This window comes from Centroberyx gerrardi, chromosome 10, assembly GCF_048128805.1.
Source record: "Centroberyx gerrardi isolate f3 chromosome 10, fCenGer3.hap1.cur.20231027, whole genome shotgun sequence".
In the NCBI taxonomy this organism is placed as follows: Eukaryota; Metazoa; Chordata; class Actinopteri; order Beryciformes; family Berycidae; genus Centroberyx; species Centroberyx gerrardi.
The window spans coordinates 21808372-21828119 of NC_136006.1; the positions used below are offsets into that span (position 1 = coordinate 21808372).

Genomic DNA, 19748 nt, shown 5'->3' on the forward strand with positions numbered 1-19748 from the left:
CATTGATAAATTGGTGGTCAATTCTAGGATAACCTTAGAGCCACGCACTGCCTATTCTTTTACTGATATTAGAATGTTTTCCTTTCCTCTGACTTCCTTGTCCATTTCTTACCTTGGTCAAAAGCCCCACACTCCTCAAAAACGAGGCATTTGGCAAGTAATGTGTGTGTGCCATATGCAAACAGGTAGGCCCGTATGGCGGCGATGTGTGTAAACAGCTAGGTACAGTAGCGTGTCTCAGAGCAGCAATAGAGAGGGGCTTTCAAACAGGCGCAGGTAGAGGCCATGTTTAAGGAGAGCTACGGCTGTTTGCAGAGAGCTAACAGGGAGCACAGGGAGAGTCTGTCTCGGTCTGACCTACAGTGGACTCAAGGTGCCCCATCAAAGTAGACCTGGCCACTGAGGAATCTAGGCCAGAGAGAGGTTCTGTGTGTGCACTGCAGGTGTGCAGGTGTGCGTGTGTGCGTGTGTGTGCGTTAACAAACATAGCCTCAGTCCAAGGCAAGCCGCTTCATTTTTGGCCCAGACGCCCTGGGCTCTGCAGACTCTTGCAAAGATCTTATCAGTGGTTCTCCAGCTTTTCGACACGTGACTCTCCACAACAAAGTGATTCCCTGTCGCGGTGTCTTTTTGCAGGAACAAATGTACAGAATGGTAAACTATGACACCAACTTATAAGTCTTACTTTCCCTTTACAGGCTATATTAATTGTTTTATCACTAGAAAAAGCCTTGAGGCCTGCGAATATTCCCTGCTTCTCACGGAAAAGGCATTTATCTTAAAGATTCAAAACATGATAGTACATTTGTAGAAAGATATTTACTTCAGATCCCATAAATCATCTCGCGATGCCCTGGTTGAGAAGCACCATTGATCTATGATTACTCTCTATGATTATTCTCTATGACGTTTCAGCCCATTTCAAAACTTCTCTCAATCTCCCCTCTAACTGCCCCATGCAGAAGCTACAGATCCCTAAACAATGCGCCCTATATGAGGAAGGCATGCATTACCTACAGAGCTCCTCTCTCTGTGTTGCGTGTGTGGGTGCCTTAACAATGCTGTCTATTTCAGTCCCCTGAACCCAGCACCCAGTGTGCTGGTCTAAATGTACTGACCCCTAGCCAAGGTCAAACCTATTACATCATCACCACAAAGACCCTCCATTCACCAACACCCACCATGGTTGTGAAAAAAACATTCCATATTTTATGCTAATGGGATGTTTCCGACCCCAAAATTTATGACCTGGCTTCCAACAGACCAGGACACACAAGCTTTGTGAAGTCCAGTTGAAGCTCTGCTCACAGTGATTATTTCTGAAACAGCACTGCCACTCAGTGGTCTTGACAGAAACTGCAGGCTGCAAGCTTTGTGTTTCCACAAAAATTAGCCTCCTTGTGCTTTACTGCTTTGTAATATGCATTGGGGCATCCTGGAGTGATGTTTCTCCATCTGAATTATGCACATGACCCATTTTAGACTAAAAGACAAACAAGCTACAGTGCCAAGAGAATTTTCACTGATGTTGTGAAATTACCTGTATAGGCCTGCCATCCTCTGACCCAATCATATTCCTCCATTCCATCAGCGACCGCTGCAGGTTGTCCAGTCCCGTCTCCCACAGCCGGACGTACCCGCCCATATCCACTGTGACCGCACCCCCAGAACCCAGACCAGCCAATAGAACGTCAGAGTCTGACACCTTGGACAACCAGCTTGTGTAGGGCGACACGGTCATTGATCTGCCAATCAGAAGAATGGAGAAAGTCAAGAGAAGTCATCAAAAGGGCACATCTACATTGTCACTTGATTTAACTACAAATGCATGCAGATGAATTTGACTTCGTTCGGACTATTTAATTAGGTATTTAGTGCAAACTATGTGATCAGAGTCAAGGATCAATTATACACGCTTCACTGTTTGGAGTTACATTAGAATTAATTGAAACCAAGCATGATACTTAAAAATAATTAGACCAGTAAGAAAATATAATAGTAAATCATATGAAAGACAAATCAGTAGTAGTATTAAATTGCCTTCAGTGCAGTGCTGTCTCTGACCACTAGCTGGTGCTAGAGCCTGCTTCAACAACAAAGTTCCACCAATTTCAGTTCTTGTATTCAACAGATTGTGGCGTGAGAGACAGGTATGCTGTGTTTACCTTGGGACAGGAATATATTTGAGCCTCTTAGAGTTCAGGTCTGTCACCTCCAGGTAAGCCGCTGCCATTGGAGGTGTGACATCTGGGTGACAGACAGGAAAACAAGCCTTTACAGCAGGCCTAGTCAAATACGTTGAATGCATGCATGTGTGGTTTCACAATGTACACACACAAGTGAAAAAATATATGGATTTGTCATGTTTTGTAAACAAATACAGTACTTCTACTTATGACCTCATGAGTGATTTGAATTCTGACCTTTAGGGTAGACTTCCTTCAGCGGCACCTGATTGGGCGGGAGGGCTCGGACCACCTGATTGGCCGAGAGCAGACTGACACAGTTTGTCCGTTTGGCTGCACTGGAGCGAAGCCCGCCTCTGAAGAACTGACTGCCACCATCGCCACCCTTCATCTCTGATAGGTCAACGGGCCTCTTGAAGGTGTACACCTCATTAGGGGACTGGGCAGGAAAAGAAGAAGATTAAAAAGAAGAAGAAAAGAAGATTAAGAGGAAAATATTACTGCTGACCTAAGACCACAGCTGTATAGGCTAGAAGTATGTGCAGGCATTTCCGTCAGCCCAGCTCTAGCACCCACTCCAGAAAACCTCATTCAGCCAAGGAGTCATGAATTCATTCATTTTCTCTCACCCTCGACAGGTCGCCAGTCCATTGCAGGGCTAATCCAGATCCAGACATAAAGACAGACCCTCACATATCTATGGCCAACTGAAACAACCTGACTTGTATGTCTTTAGTATATGGGAGTAAACTGGAGCACCCAAACTCTATGAAGAAAGGGCTTTGACTGGGGATCAAACCTGGGTCCTTCTTGCTGTGAGGCAACAGTGCTAATCACTGAACCACCATGCTGCCATCAACCAAGGTGTAGCTTCCTTAAAGCTGCACTAGACAACTTCACAACTTGGTGTCTCCAAGTAGCACTGGGCGATAACTCTTTGAATTACCCAGAAATCATGTAACATGATGTCAGTAAACTGGGTACTACTCTTTGGACGTAAATATCTCACTTCCTATGCGCTGAAAGGCTTTCCCACCAATAACTATATCTGACAACTGAAATTAATTTAGGCAAACAGGGCAAACATATTGGGTCTCAAGTAGGGGAGATGGGATGCTCTTCTATGTTGCCCTAATTCTATGCCCTAATTTGTGATTTCAGCTGATAAGATGGGTGTAGTTTTACATACAATTTTGTCTAGTGCAACTTTAATATTCTAAAATCAGTTCAAATGATCAAGATGCTTTAGCTCTACCAAACATTATCCTGCTCTCACATCGTCTCATCATCTGCTATACTCTCACCATGAGGTCTGGGAAGCCTACGATGACCTGTGCGTAGGAGCCGGTGTCGGCCAGCAGGCGGTTAGGCGAGACGATCTTCTGGTCCAGAGCAGCGCTCAGGTTCTCATTGGGGAGCTGGTCACATGACAGCATCTGGGGTACACACGACTCACCTGGGGTACAGGGGTTAGGGGAGAGGGGGCAGAACAGGGCATGATGGGAGAGAGAGAGATGGTAGGAGATGAGAGAATGAAAGTTAAAAACAAAACCAAACGAAAAAAATAAACCCCACCATTAACAACTTCCCACAAATGTTCCAGACATCACACTTGTGTGGAGAGCTGAAGAGTGGGGTAATGGCCCACTCCATGTGATTAAGAGAGTGAAGCAGACAGCCAGGCAGAGTGTCTGCCATATCAATAAGCTCACTGCAGCGAGCCTCTCAGGAACACATAATTCTTCCTTAGATTGCAGCGGAGTTCACTGCTCCCAATTAGATAATCAGAGGTCCATTGAGTTATTACACTGAGTTATGATCCTCATGCACTAATTCAGTCTAGCTCGCTGGGCATTACTCATGACTTCACATTCTGCTCTCGCTAATTATGAAATGGAGTGGGTATGAAAGTTTAATATCGGCTGAGACGCGCTTGGTTCACTTTATGGTTTTGGTTTGACTTTGAGTCCAGTGGACGGATTAGATAAGGCCACATGTCTTGTCAAGGTACACATACTGTTGGCTGAGGGCACCAGTCTATCTGTCTGTGTGTCTGTCTGTCTGCCTGGTCGTGGTAATGGGGTTGACATCATGTCTGCAGTGACTCCTGCACAGCAGCAGGATGGCAGGAACATAAAAGCTTGGTTAACCTTTGTTTTCAACTGCCGGATGTTCACCCTAAATGTCCTGTATGCTGCAGAACTAGCTTCAGCTTGGTAAGTTCAATGTCCTGGGATGCAGGCTTAATAAAACATAGAAGTTCACTTCAAGATATAGGAAGCAATATGGTACATTATGTACATTATCAGCAATAATACGATTCTCCAAATATGGACAAAAAAATCCAAAATACCGTGTGTCGTGCAGTGTTGGGAATACTCAATAAGTATCTTATTACACTAGTTTTTCAATGTATGTAATCAGTTAGTAGTTACTTTCTCAAAGTTGCATTTCGTTACTTTCAACTTAGTGGAAATTAAAGAAAAATATACTAAAGCATTGCACTACATGACATTATTAAAAGCAGACTATACAGCAGGCTGTGGTACCCCTCTAACCCTTGGCGTGTGGTGGAGGTTTTTAAGCTGCGACCTGCTTTCAGAATGGACACAACAATAAACTTCCCAACTTGGAAATATTCACATTACCTTGTAATGATCGAAGAAAACGGTAAGAACATTATTGTTACCTGTACGCTGTGCATTGGGGAATTGAAAGCACTTGCCAATGTGTGGTGAGCGCTATCTGCTGTTCATTTTGAGATCAGACATGATGTTAAAGCTTCCTCTGTGATCTTACTAGTTCACTGTATATCAGTGGTACGCAAATAAGTGAAAGATACCTTGCCTTTCAGAGGTTGATGTTTTCTTTAGATAACAGATTGTGCATTCAGTGGTGATTTCTATACAATATGAGTAAGAACATCAACAGAAGACATATTTTAAAGGCATGTTTTTAAATGGGTAACTTGAAACTGCGAGAGTTACTTTTAATAAAGACTTACTACAGTAACTAGATACTAGGGAAAGTAACGAAGTATAGTAACTAGTTTGTTTCAAAAGTAACTTTCCCCAACACTGGTGTAGTATGAGTGCTACAGCGTATATATCTTCAGTGTGACAAGATCAGGCTAGCCAACTCAATGTCCTCCTTTAAAACACCTTTAAAATTAACATTTTTAGGCTTGCTTTTGATTGAGCAATGGTGTGTTATTTTGTTGTTATTCTTGTTTTAATTATTCTGCACATTTGTCCTGAAGTAATTTATTAATTCATTCATTCATTTACGCACTTATTCCTATTCAGGGTCTCAGGGAAGCTGGAGCCTATCCCAGCATGCATTGGACAGAAGGCAGGGAACCCCCTTTTGCCAGTCCATCCCAGGGTTAACCGATATACAGACAATAACACATTCACACCTATGGCAAATCCAACTGACTTGCATGTCTTTGGACTAGTGAGGAATGAGGAAACCCACGCAAATGAATGGGCTGGGGCCAGGAATCGAACCTGGGTCCTTCTTGCTGTGACAGTGCTAATCACTAAAGCCCTAATTTATTCTTTTTTTTTTTTTTTTAATCTTGCAAAGCACTTTATAACTGTTTTGATAAGCGCTCTACAAATAAAGGTTATTATTATCATTAACATTATGTATACCTGAGCTGGCTCCATGGCCAGAGCTGACTGAGTCCTCACTGATGGTGTGGAGCTGACACACTCCGGAGTCCTCAGCTCCCATGTGCATGGGCTTGGTCAGCAGGTACTTCCTGGTCAGCAAAACAAACACACCTGGTTACAGCGGACATCCTCCATATATAATCGTTAATGAAGGATAGCTGATCTTTAAGTCTGAAAGCACAGGAGAGATTTGAGATCTGTCGGTTACTTGTTGGTGTTGCTCTCCAGCAGCAGCCAGCGGTCCTCTGCCACCAGGAAGACGGCCTTCAGGTTGATGGGCAGGGAGATGGAGTGAACCCGGCCCTCCAGCACATCCAGCACCTCCAGGTGGTTGCTATGGTTACACACACAGACACACAGATGAACGGATGGACTGAGATCAAATTGTTTTGTATAACAACTACAGTGTTGTTTATGGTGTAGTTTACAGTAGCTTACCCATCCTCCTTGTAGAAGAGGAGCCAGTTTTTGTGGGCAAAATCACGGCACATTTTATGGCTTCCCTGGAAACAACAAACAATATACAGTACAGATTAACTTCAAATGGTGTTTTGGGGCTATTCATTCAGTGATGACCCCCCCCCCCCCCCCCCCCCCCCCCCACCTTGAAAAACATTAAAATTATAAAAACTATGATCCAGTCTAATTCACCTCCAAAAAACAGAAAGGGGTAACATTTGCAACTAGTCTTTGTATGATACATACACATGGACACAAACAACAAATGGTTAATTGAATGTTTTTTGTGTTAATTCAATTGACATTGAAGATGACTCCTAAGCATCTGAGAGCCACAGGCCAGTTTAGATTTCTGTTGTCTGTAACATGGAAACACTGCGACCTCTGACCTGTTGCTCCTTGCTGCTCCACCAATTGGAGGCTCTAGTGGAGGACTGATCACTGTCAGGAGACAACATGAGCCTCCGGACGGCACCTGTTACCACGTCTACATGGAGCACTGTGTTACTCTGGCAGAGAGAGAGGGAGAGAAAGAGAGAGAGAGAGAGGGAGAGGGAGAGGGAGAGGGAGAGGAAGAGAGAGAGAGAGAGAGAGAGAGAGAGAGAGAGAGAGAGAGAAATGGAAATTACAGTGGAGGTGTAATCAGAACAAAACCTTTGCTTAAGCCCCCAGAAAATGTATATGTATGTTGATTATCATGTTTAGTGTTGTAATTCACTAGACCCTATGATATGGCAAAATTTCTAGGGACACAGTGGAGCAATTGCTGATGAGGTCAATGTGATAAATGATTGTTCCATCTATCATCATGATGATAGATGGAACATTGGTCCTGAATGCTGCCCTGATGTGATTACTTTTATGCGCTTCCAAATAGATTTCTGCCAAGTTTTGCTTGATCTTTGCTCTCCATTATGATAATAAAAAATCTACAAAACTAGACTAAACTAAACAGACTAAATCTGGACTCATTTAGACTAAGACATAGCGGGTGTCACACCATGGTTAGACAGAGAGTGATTCTTGGGTTATTTTGTAGGTTTCCACTACAGCCAACAGAGGGCGCTCCACTCCAGCTCTTACTCTGTCGATCTGACTGCCGATGTCCTGCTAACTCAAACTTGTAAACAGTCTCTCTGTTAACCTTCACTACACCCCGAGCTGATTCACTATTCTGTTGTGTAACAACTGTCTGTGTGTGTGTGTGTGTGTGTGTGTGTGTGTGTGTGTTTCTCTGTGTGTGTGCTTGTTTCATTCATATCAGATGAGCAGTAGGATATCTGCATGTGTGTATACTGTGTGTGTGTTGGGTGGGCTGTGCCAAGGCTTTCATTCATGACGCACTAGGCTTCATCTTCAATTGAGTTTTATGAGGGGGAGCCACGGGGGAGCTGGCTTCGGGCCCCGGCCCCCCTGCTCTGGACTAATGGTTTCCTTATGGCCTCCCATCCCTGACATACACTCTGCTCTACTGTATACTGGCTGAGCTATTCATAGAAGGCAAGCCTCACTCCCTGACTCTAAACATATACTGGCCTCGGAGTGTGTGTGTTTGTGTGTGTGTCTTCTGACGGGGTGGTGTGTTTGATTCAGGCTTTGTGTGAGTGTGATGTCTCTGTGTTTGTGTGTTTGAGTTTGTGCGTGCATGTCCGTCTGTGTGCATGTGCATATGTTTGTGTATGTTTGCATGAGAGTGTGAGAGAGTGTGTGTGTGTGCAAGTGCATGAGTGTGAGTGAGTGTGTGACAATGTGTGTGTGTGTGTGTGTGTGACTGACTGTGTGTGTGTGTTGGTTTAATTTCCCTGGAAGAGCAGTGACCTGTGAACGAACTTTATGATGTCTGGACCTCTTCATTTTTAGACAGACGCAATATGATCCATCACAACGGTATTTTTAGAAGTCCTCCTCTTGCCTAATATGCACCAGCTGTAGAACTGTTCTGCTCGGACAAATAGCTAGCATGCATTGTTCTTGTCTTACTCTCCTGTCATAAGCCGGGGTCCTATGAGGTAAGAGAAATGCAGCGGGGAACAACCACCAACCACCGACCATGTCAACACGAGCGAGCACACGCACTCACACACACACGCTCCCAGATTTGTGCACAGCTATTTGCATGCTGAATTTGTTAAGAGTCTGTGGTTGTCCTCAGAAAATTTGGAAATGCCAGTGTTGTGTAAGTGCCACATTATCATATAGTCAGTGAAAGAGGACATCAGAGGACATGAAACAACTTTTGGAAATCGACTTTAATTCCTTTCTGAGCACTGATACTCACAGTGTGTTTGTGTGTGTGTACAAGTGTGTTTATGTGTATTCAGACTGCACTTATTTCCATATCAGCATGTTTATGTAATAGTACAACGCTGCATCTATGTGGTGTGCGTACGTACTAATTCTACACTTTTTATCCACATCATTCATATTTCATGGTCACATTCACTTTTATGTGAATAGCTACACTGTTTATCTACACATCTGTATATTCTGTATATTTGTTTTCCCATGTGAAAAGGTGGTGATGCAGACTAGCACACCCACCTCAACAATCGAGCTGCAACCCTTTATTTATTTGCTGTATTATTTTCTGTTAGTACGTTCGGTAGGTGTGATTACTTGCTTTATCTTCAGTACTCTCTATTGCCTTAATCTTATCTGTATCTTATTCTCTGCTGCTGTGACAAGCCAATTTCCCCATGGGGATCATTAAAGTTTCATCTAATCTAAACGAATCGAATTAGTGTGTTCATAGTGTAGTACAAGGCTGTATCTGTGTATTGCATCTGTGTGTGTGTGTGTCTATGCCCACCTGCTCCTCGTGCAGCACCACCTGTCCATCCAGGGGGCTTCCCAGGGCGGCGATGGTGACGAAGGGCTGCCAGACGCCGCTGATGGTCCGGGGGAAGACATCGTACAGCTCCATGCAGTGGATGGTCTCCCCGCGCTCCTTCATGGCGTACAGGGACACCGGGTTGCACGTCGCCACGTACAGCACATCTGCAAGACAAGCATATTGGTAATGTTGGATTGTCAATGAGAGGAATGTCTGTCTGTATCCGATTAGAGTAGGTGAATCTGCTAAGGTATCACTGTATAAATCCTGACTATGATGGTTATGTATGAACTGTGATAGACTGCAATTTGAGTAAAATGTCTTTAAATATCATTAGTATTCCTCCAATGTCCCTTTCTTCCTTTCTTAACTCATCCATTCAATCCTTTAATATCCCCCCAAAGGACTCTACAAAACCTGAGACCCACATCAAGCTATTGCATGACAGTGTCGGTAGTGTGTGTGTGTGTATTTGGTGTGTTTGTACCGTCTTTGGTGGTGACGTCACAGATGATGTTGACTTCGTTCATGGGAATCTGCCAGTGGGCTTTCTCTTCGCTGAAGCTCAAAGCCCTGCTTTCCTGTCTGTTGCAAGGATAGCCCTGAACACGCAGGAACACCGGGCCCTGGGAACGCAGGACACACTGTTACTCTCACACACACACACACACACGAAAAGTATGCACACCACGCTGGTCTTTGATGTCTATGGTTGAGCCTCTGTGTGGTACCTTTAGTCACTGAGTCTAATTCAGTTTGACTCAGAAAAAAAAGGCTGTTTGCTTACGTAAAACAGTGTTTCCCCAACTACTGAAACAGCAGAAGAGGCCACCTGTACCTGCCGACACCTAAAACTGGTTTGAAGTGCTGTTTCAGAGCCTTTCCACCACATGGGAGGGATATGAGGGAGGGTATGTGATTACCTTGATGTCTATAGGGTGTGTCTCAGTGGGACAGAGCAGTTTGCGGCGAGCGTTGCCCCCCTGGTTGGTGGTCCAGTACCCCGACATTCTGACCTCTGGCAGGGGCAACCTAGAGGTTAAAGGTCACATGGTGACGACATTAACTGGTGCGTCCTGAATAAAGGAGCCACTATTACTTGAATGAGAGTCTTAAACGTATGAGGTATGAGGTAAGTTGAGGAGCGATGAGAAGGAAAGGCATGTATTTTTGTGTGCAAATAGTGTTCTTGACAGAGCAACTTGGCACAAATCCTGTTGTTTCCATTTTGGGAATTAATGGGTTGCTTTCACTAACACCATTTTGCATCCCCAATTGAATTCAAATGAATTCTGCCTAGAAAGGGCTCAGTAACAACCACCACAAAATGGTCTCAGATGGAAGCTGTGTTCAGCTCTGTGTGGGATTACTTGCAAACAAAGGATTAAAATTGAACCCACTGTCTCTAGAGTGGGTAGGGCCCATATATGTGGGATAAGAGTGTGTGTGTGTGTATGCATGTATGTGTGTGACTCCCTACTCGGCTTGTTGTGTCTGGCCAGATGTTTACTGGACACTCTTCCCATGAATCATAGCTGGGTTCTGGCCACAGCCTTATTGGTTGCAGGTGGGGTGAGAGATGCGACACAACCACAATACACAGAAACTCTCAGGCGGGAAGAAGGGTTGGAGGTTGGACAGTCCTCTGACCATAAATATTTCTATGAATGGAAAAGCTCAACACATGAGACAAACTGTTTCTAGTTTTTTCCATGTCCAAATTTGGAAATCAAGAGTGCAAGTATTTGCTTTTATGCATACAAGATGTTGTGGGTAAAACAACTAGTCCATATCTAAACTGTTCAAGATGGGTATCAAATCACTAAATTATGGATCCCAGGGATACAGCCAATGTAAAAATTCACTGACACAGAACTATAATATGGAACACATAATATACAGAATTAGATACATAACCGTTCAAGGAAAATACTTGTTTCTTCCCTGCTTTGTTCTCAAGATCATTCCACTTGAGGGATATAGGAAACTGAATTTATGAATGTGACAAGTCAGAATAAAACCACAGGAGACAGAAGAAACAAATATTTTCCTTTATTTAAGAGACAAAGCTACACATAATGAAATTATGTATATTAGACCTTACCTTTCCCTTGTGGAAAAAGAAGGTGAGGTAATGTAATCTGAATGATCTAGACAGACATTAAGTTAACACTTCTTCAGCAAGCAGTGAGGAAACTTCATGGAAGCCTCAAAGTTGAATCCAGGGAATTCAGCCCAAGGGCTAAAACAACATTATCCAATTTCAAGGATTTCATCCAAGTTAATCCAAGTTTAATGTTACAAATATGCTATAATCACTGATTGAAGTCTGGCAGGTGAGACATGTCAAGTTACTGTGAGTATTTATCCTCTAAAGGCATTACAAATGGTCAATAGAGCAAGGTATATTTGAATAATAGACCAGGCTCTTGATGGCGTCCTAGTACACCTCATCGCATTCAACAACTAGCACTACGGGGAGCGACGACTAAACCTTACATCATTGAAAGGTTTGGCCAATCATTGACTGAAATCCTTTCGATTATTTTGAGTGATTGGTTCTGCCTGACTGCAGTTCAAAACACGCAGGATTTGCACATCCTGGGCAATCTTGGTGGCTCCTGTATCTGAGACAAAATCAATCAAAAGTATCCTGGGAACTCCATTTCAGTAGTGATTTGACCCTTGTCTAGTAGTGGTGACCTGCTGGGGAGGCTCTGTAGCATCTTCTCTCTAGTGAGGTACATCGCACAGCCAGGCAGCTGAGCCAGTAATGCCCATGTCATCTACGATCCGTCACTCTAACCCTAAACCATACTGACTGGTCTCTGTCACTATCAGAGATTCTGACATGGGACGGGAGTGTAGTGAGTGGTGTATGTGTGTGTGTAAGTCAGGTACTGTAAGTGCCTGTGTGGGCCCGTAGTGTGTTGTTCTAGTGTGTGTGTGTGTGTGTGTGTGTGCGTGTCATCCCAGCCTCTGGCGTCCTGATGCCTTACTCCTTGGCCAGGTTGACGGAGCTGGGCTTGGCTCCGATGGGAATCCCGTGCTTGTGCAGCGCTTCGATCAGGACCTCCCGCATGTCCTTGTTGTACGAGTCGAAGTCAAAGACGTTTCGCACCACGTTGGCCAAACCCTCGTCAGGGAATTTCTGTTGGGAAGAGAGGCGGAGGAGGAGAGGGAGGGAGGGAGGAGGGAGGGAGGGGAGAAGACGGGCAGTTAGGGAGGGAAGGGGGAGTGAAGAGAGAGAGGGATGGAACAAGGGAGGGAGCGATGGAGGTAAGGAGGGAGAGAGGAAGGAGAGAGATGGGAGAAAGGGAAGAGAAGAGAGGATGGAGAGAGGAGCAAGACGGATGGAGGAAGCAAGAGGAAAGAAGGAGGGAGTGAGGGAGGGGAGGAAGTGAGGGAGGGAGGGAGGGAGGGTAGGGAGGGAGGGATGGAAGAGAGAAGGAGGAGAGGTTGGGAGGGAAAGATGGAAGGAGGGAGAGAAAGGGAGGAGAGGGAGGGAGGAGGAAAGAAAGAAGCGAACCAGGGAAGAGGGAGGGGAAAGAGGATGGAGGAGTGAGGAAAGACAGGGAGGAAGAGAGGGAGGGAGCAAGAAGAGTAAAGGAGGAATTGGAAGGGGAAGGGAGGAGAGTGTCAGAGGGAAGGATGAAGGGGTGAAGGAGCGAAGGAAAAAGGGATAGGAGAACGGGTAGGGGAGGGCGTAAGAAAGAAAAAGTGAGGGAGGAGAGGGAGGAGAGAGAGTGAAGGAACAGGGAGTGAAAGGGGTCAGAGAAGGAGAGAAAGTGAATAAGATTTACAGTTCCACAACATGGGGTCAATACAGGGACAGTTAGTCTGGAATAACACATGCAATCTGGAAGGTAACTCATTCCTAGACCCTGACCACAGCACTGGGTGCAAAGGTCAGCCTGCTGTCATTCTCTAAGGCTCTTTGTCTTTATCTGTGTGTGAGGGGGGGGGATATGGGCTATGAAGATGAAGATGCTGCATTGTAACTATGGTGATGCTGAGATAGAAGGCTGGTGAGTAGGTGAGAGGGAGAACAGAGAAGCAGAGAGAAAGACTGCGAGAGAGATGCAGAAGTAGAGGCAATTTCCATCCAACCGGCAAGCAAATTTTACGCAAACTACTGAAGTTTGAAGAAAATGAAAATAAAATCAAATTAGATGTGTTTCCAACAGTTGGGTTGAAGCGAACAAAAAGGCTTCCTGAATGTCAAAACAACACACCCACAAGAAAAAGAGAAAGAGACGTTCATGAATCGATTAGTATTGGGCAAGATGCTATTGTTCTTTAGTGTCAGCTAATGTTGGCCATATTTCATGCCATCTGGAGACGAAAATGGAGCATCACGTTAATTCAGGGAGAACACTGAAGTCGTGCACGCCATCAGCTGATCAGTATCACCAATCACATTCAAACAAGTCAAAGAGGCGGCCTTTGGCGACACACTGCTGTTACTGGTGGTGCTGCTTTCTCCCTCCACCACCCCAGCCTCCCTCTGTTCTGGGTTCTTATTAACCATACTTGCGATGGCATCTCTTGCCTTGTGCATTATGTATATTCCATATCTCAGGCATATGTGTCTGGGTTTTTTATTGTGCTCCCCGCAGAATCTCTCGCATGCTGCTTGGATTCATTTGGGCAGCATCCTAAAGAGCAAAGTCTTTTCTGCCAAATACAACTGTATAACCTTTTGTTGCTATAAATGGTCCAATCTCCTTTGATGTAAGTGTTTCTGACTGAAACATAGAAATGCACTCAGCAATATTCAAATGCACTAATGCAACTAATAGCCATACAAGCCATACAACCATGATGGACACTTTACACATGGGAGAGACAGTGGGTATGATATTTCTGGGAGTTTGCAATGGACAGTTATTTCACAGTCATTTCAGAATATCCAAAACTGCTTTTCAACTGTTGTGCGATAACACTAAACCAATCATCAAGCCGATCATGCTAAGCCTACATCTTTATTTATTCAACAAATGTATTACCATTACTACTTATCACATCATTTAAATTGTCTTTATCAACAAAAACATTTTCCACCTCAAATTCGAATTTGATACATCATAATCTGAAAAAAAATAAAAAACTTGGATGGAAACCTAGCTAAAGACATAAAAAGGGACTCTCACTGATACAGATATAGATCAATCAATCAATCCTTTGCTTCCAACACACACAGTTGAGGAAGACCAGTGAAAAATACTTTCTCCCACAGTACACTGGGACACACTGCTCTAGATAATGCTCTACATACAGATACAGAGATAAGATATGCTATATGACGTTTTAAGTGGTTGACAACAGTTTCAGGTCATATCACTCCAACAGCATTATAGCCTTAATGTAGCTAATCACCCTGGTAGAGATTGTATTTGAACATGTGTATTGTATGTGTATTTAAAAGCCACAGGCCTTATCATTACTTAACAGCCCTGATCACTTGGGCACTTTAAGGCCTATACATTACACTATTAGGCATATATATTATTACATAATCAATAACGGCAACATCCCAACTGCTTTAAGCTAAAACACAGATCTAATGTAAAGAGCACTGGGTGAATTGACTGTATTGATCTGTGTTCCCTGTGACCACAAAACTGCGCTTGTGTCCAAACGTGAAATGATAATTATGGTCTACATTGGCTACGGCCTCAAAAAAAAAAAGAAAGAAAGCGTTGCTTATTCCCAAGCAGCAATTTAGATTCCGACTAAATGAGCCTGTATCTGTCCCGCTCTAGCAGCCGTCGATAGTAGGCGGTGATTGATGACAGAGCAGGGAGGCCAGTGGGGAAATCTAACATACAGGTTTGTCCCTGCGCATTGAATTATTGATCCGGTACGGGCTCAAATCCCTCTTTCCCTCTTCTCTGAGCCCTGCTCTTTTGGTCTTTCACTGTCTTCTCTCTCTCTCGCTCTCTCTCTCCCCCTCTCTTTCTCTCTCTCTCTCAGGGGTAAATGCTATGTGCTCTACATTTCTAATGACCTCGGAGCACATGGAGATAAAAGCATGCAACTACAATGATCATTAAATGCGTACACAATATAGACACACACATGTACACTGGTGCATGTGTACACACGCACACACGCGCACACACACACACACACACACACCCCTGTCCACACAGAATGTCCCCTGTCTTCCCTTCCCTGGTGATTAATGGCAGGGCAAGTATAAATAGCAGCCTATAGATGAGAGGAGGGAAGAGGAGGGGAGGGAAGAGGAGGGGAGGGGAGGGGAGAGGAGGGGAGGGGGGTGAACAGGGTCTATGTAAACACAGTGTATGGACAGTGGACAGTATGTACTCTGCCCTATTGGACCACACTGTTCCTAGATGGCTGGGGATGGATGACATGAGTGGAGAAGCTGCTCATTGCGCAAACAACTAGATTAGAATGGCAACACCTTCAAACAGAGCAAAAAAATATACTGGAAAACATGTGCACAATGGCCTCTTGATTTATTGACTAAAGAATCAACTAATCGACTAAAGGAGGAACAATGTATTTTCAGACAAGATGTTTTGAGGTCCTTAGATTACTTTGTCACCAGCATAAAATGTCATTTTTTCTCTTCTACTTTTCTTATCATTGCATTTTTGTGTTTTTTTTTTATCACTTCACATCTATGTTTTATCACTGTGAAACTACACTAACTAAACAAAAAAAAAACATTGCTCACCAAATGTGTTCTCTCTGGGATACCTTCAAATAAGCTTAACCCAAGGCAAGCCATCGGAGTACAAGGATCATCATCGAGTCAGTCACTGCAGATGATCATTTTGACTCACTAACATTTAGACTTATGTGTCTTTATCAGAGTCAAAATGTGTTGCTTCGACTGTGCCAATCGTCCAAGGGCATGGAGGTAAAACCTGATTTTTTCTAACAGTCATTCACTCTGTTGGATGGATGTGTGCGCGATACAGAGCTGTAGATCCAGCATGCTGAGGGAGATGGAGGGATGGATGCTTACATGGGTGGATGAAGAGATGGTGTGTAGAAGGAAGGGGGCGCAGCAGTGAAACATTGGAGGGAGGGCAGACGGCGAGGGTGGGGGTACTTTGACACAGAGGAGATACAGCGAGAACTTTGTTGACAGCATCACACATGATCTGTTATGACAGCTTTTTCTGTCTTTCTATTTCTATCTTCCCCCTCCCCAAATTCATTCTTTCTCCCCTGCCCATGCTGTCTCTCTCTCTTTCAGTGTTCACCGTTTCTCCTGGCCTCTCCCTTTTACTCCCACGCCTTTCAATTCATTCAGGCTGCCAGAAAAGAAGACTTAGAAAAAACAGAGTACAAGAGAAAGAGGACAGAGATAAAGAGAGAAAGAGAACCAGGCCAGTGGGCAAACCTTCAGCTAAAGCCTCCAGACAACTGGCTTGTATACGTCCATTGTTGCGTGGCTGTGTATGTATATGTTTGAGATTTATGGGATTTATGGATGATGGCCTGTGTGTGTGTTTGTGTGTGTGTGTGTGTGTGTGTGTGTGCGTTTGTGTGGTCCAGTCAGTCTGGGGTGAGGCCGGGACACGGTCTTCCCTCTCTGTGACAGCAGTGTTGCGAGGGAACCCTCATGCATTATCCAAGCTGCTACCAAGCATCCATCTAGCAGTGCAAGTTTTTAAGGTCAAGTCTTTATGAATAATAGATTAAAAAAAAAAATAGTCTGAGATGAAATAAAAAAAATAAAACAAGGAACAGAGGTGTTTGTGTGTTGCATGGGTACGTATGTGTATGTTTGTGCGCCTGTGTGCGTCTCGTCACCTGGAGGTGTTTGACGATGTTGACCACCTCTCGGGTGGAGTAGGGGTAGGTGATGGTGCCCTGGTCGGCCATGGACCTCAGCTCTCCGAAGGCGGCCACCAGCTTCTGGAGGGTGGCGTCCGGGACGTCGGGGCCGTACTGCTTCAGCATGGCCAGCTCCGCCTGGGGCTTGGGGTTGTCCACCGCATGGCAGCTGAAGATGTCGCCTGTTCGGAGGACGTCAACCGGTCATACGTCTACTTTTTTTTGTAGCTTTATTTATTTTTATTTTGTAGATTTGCTGAGCTCTTATTGTGGGTCACACTATTCGGCTTGTTTGTAGGAAAATCGCTGCCTCAGCCACATTATGTGCAGATAATCTGAAAAAGCAGGTCACTTGACGTGCACTTTGTTTTCCAGATGCCGTTATCAGCAAACAGTACTTGTGTCCAACTTTCAAACACTTAGCAGAAACTCCACAACACAGCCAATGCGCTCCATGCTGATTCTTCATTATCACTGTAACAACTACGACTAACTTTTCTGCTGCTACTTCCTCCATTTTCACTCTGGTTGTTGTTGTTTTAAGCTGTCAGCTGCCTACTTAGCTGCCTCTTCTATTTTGTGATTAGCTGGCGTACAGAAGCAGTCCATGTCATGTGCACTCCCCTAAAAAGTTGAACTGTTCTCTTGAACTTTAGAAAGCGCTCTGCTCTGCCTAAAAAAATGCCAGGCGCAGCACCTTTACAAAGCCTCTCCTACCGCCTTTGGTGTAAAAAAGGTGCTGGCAGTTTGAAAAATGTGGAATAGTGTGAACGTACCTTTATGATCTTTTTCAGCAGCCCTCTGCTACACATTCACAATTGGGCACCGCTTAGTACAACCAAAGTCTTCTACTGTTGGCCACTGAGTAGCTCTGATGGATCGATTGGAGGTTAACTGCCTTGCTCAAGGGCTTCCTGAATGTAGTTGTTGAGGGAGGAGAGAGCATGTCTTACTCATTTTCCCTGGACAGATTTTCCTAGTTGGAGGTTGAACTGGTGACACTGCAGTCATAAGTTTGTTTCCCTAACTGTTGGATCAGTGGTTTCCAAACTGGGGTCCTTGTAGAGGGTCCTTGGCAAAATGAGGGATAGGGATTTCACTACTATATAATTCATTAGAGGCTCGTACAATGACAGAATATGTAAAATGGCCTTTATAATAAGATGTGTCACTCTTGTTTCACTCTGTTAGCTCCCTGCCTACAGTACAGAGAGACAAAAATCTTCATCAAATGAGAGTCTGGGGTCTAAAGCGAATTTATTTGGGATCCTTGACATGAAAAGTTTGGGGACCCTTGCATCTACTTATGGTTAATAGTGGTAACCTTAAGGGTAGAGGAGCAGGGCCCGGAAGGTCACAGGTTTGAATCCCTGTGAATGGGTAACAGTACAAGATTGTGGTGGGCAGCCCAAAAATGAATGAAGCTTAAGTGCAGCGTTGATGAAAAAAGTGTGTTCTGTCAACCTAGAGTGGCTAAATCAAGATAAAATCAAACGTAACAAACTTGGATTTTATTTCCCAAGGGCTTCGATCAAAGACCATCTTTGGTCCTTTGTAAACCAATGAATAAAAGACAATATTCAAGGTTTTCGGGAAATCCAAATGCAAAGTTATTTTCCAAGATACCGTAGGAGTGAAAACAATTAGATCAGATCATCAGATAGCAAACATCTCAATCCCAATTTCCTTTCCCAATTAATCTTTGAGCTACTTGCTTCTCAAAGACGAGAGTTTGTCATTTAATAAAAAGATCAGTACTCATCTGCAGCAGGAAGTGTGTGTGTGTGTGTGTGTGTGTGTGTGTACACGTGTGTGTGTGTGTGTGTGTACGTGTGTGTGTGTGTGTACCTAGAGCTCCGAAAAAGTCGTTCCCCAGGAAGGGGAAGCCAGGTCGGTTAGCCAGGACGAGCATCCTGAAGTCTGGGTGCATGACTATGGTGTTCAGCCTTCCGTTGGCCTTACGTAGATCTTAGGAATGGACATGATCATAGTTAGTATGACAGGACAAACGAACAAACGCCCAACAATGGACACACACACACACACACACACACACACACACACACACACACACACACACACACACACACAACAAGCACTCCCACTCTTCCCCATTCTTTTGTCTTTTTTGGTCTCTATCTTCTCTTTCATTTTTCGTTTTGCACACACACCTCTACTGTCCCGATACCATCGGTGCAGACCCAAGTTTGTCTGGGTGTGTTTACATTCCTCTGGGGAGGAAGAGCCTCTCAGGAATGGAGAAGCTGTCTGCAACTAGTTTGATTACGTAGGAATAAGTGGAAAAACTATGTGTTTACAGTCCAACGTGGTCCAAAATCTACTGGTACCTGTCCATAAAGGCTTTTATCCTAAGCCTCCTGCAGCGGCCTGCATCGGATTTTTTATATGTGTTTGTCTTTGGGGACATCCAATCTTCTACTTGTCCGTTTAATGGTCCTGCTTCTGTCTTCACGCTGTATCTGGGACATGTCTCTGTCACTGTGTTAAACCCTCTGTGTGTGTGAGAGTGTGTGAACCTGAAACAATCCTGCGACCGTCAGCCAGAATCATCTCTCCGCTCTCCACCAGGGTTTTGAGAATGCAGGTGACGTTGGTAGGAGCTTTGTCGGCCTCATCGATCACCAATATGTGGCCCATCTTCACCGCCTTCACCTGGACACACACACACACACACACATGACAAATCAGTCTGTCTATTTGTATTAGTTGCTGTTGTTTCTGTTCTTAATCATTTCTTCACTCTAAATTCCT

General features: G+C 44.3%; 1 protein-coding gene across 1 annotated transcript in view; it reads right to left on the minus strand.

Moving 5' to 3' along the window:
• The window catches only part of vwa8 (von Willebrand factor A domain containing 8), a 66492-nt gene that overhangs the window by 20500 nt on the left and 26244 nt on the right, over nucleotides 1-19748 (minus strand). Inside the window, exons 23-37 of the mRNA XM_071926345.2 lie at nucleotides 19514-19649; nucleotides 18825-18944; nucleotides 16953-17158; nucleotides 12155-12306; nucleotides 10079-10187; nucleotides 9643-9781; nucleotides 9132-9319; nucleotides 6712-6831; nucleotides 6302-6366; nucleotides 6072-6197; nucleotides 5843-5952; nucleotides 3491-3642; nucleotides 2424-2625; nucleotides 2166-2247; nucleotides 1541-1745 (exon numbers count right to left, since the gene is read on the minus strand). Of these exons, the coding sequence (XP_071782446.1) occupies nucleotides 1541-1745; nucleotides 2166-2247; nucleotides 2424-2625; nucleotides 3491-3642; nucleotides 5843-5952; nucleotides 6072-6197; nucleotides 6302-6366; nucleotides 6712-6831; nucleotides 9132-9319; nucleotides 9643-9781; nucleotides 10079-10187; nucleotides 12155-12306; nucleotides 16953-17158; nucleotides 18825-18944; nucleotides 19514-19649 (2112 nt within the window). The remainder of the gene's footprint in view (nucleotides 1-1540; nucleotides 1746-2165; nucleotides 2248-2423; nucleotides 2626-3490; nucleotides 3643-5842; nucleotides 5953-6071; nucleotides 6198-6301; nucleotides 6367-6711; nucleotides 6832-9131; nucleotides 9320-9642; nucleotides 9782-10078; nucleotides 10188-12154; nucleotides 12307-16952; nucleotides 17159-18824; nucleotides 18945-19513; nucleotides 19650-19748) is intronic.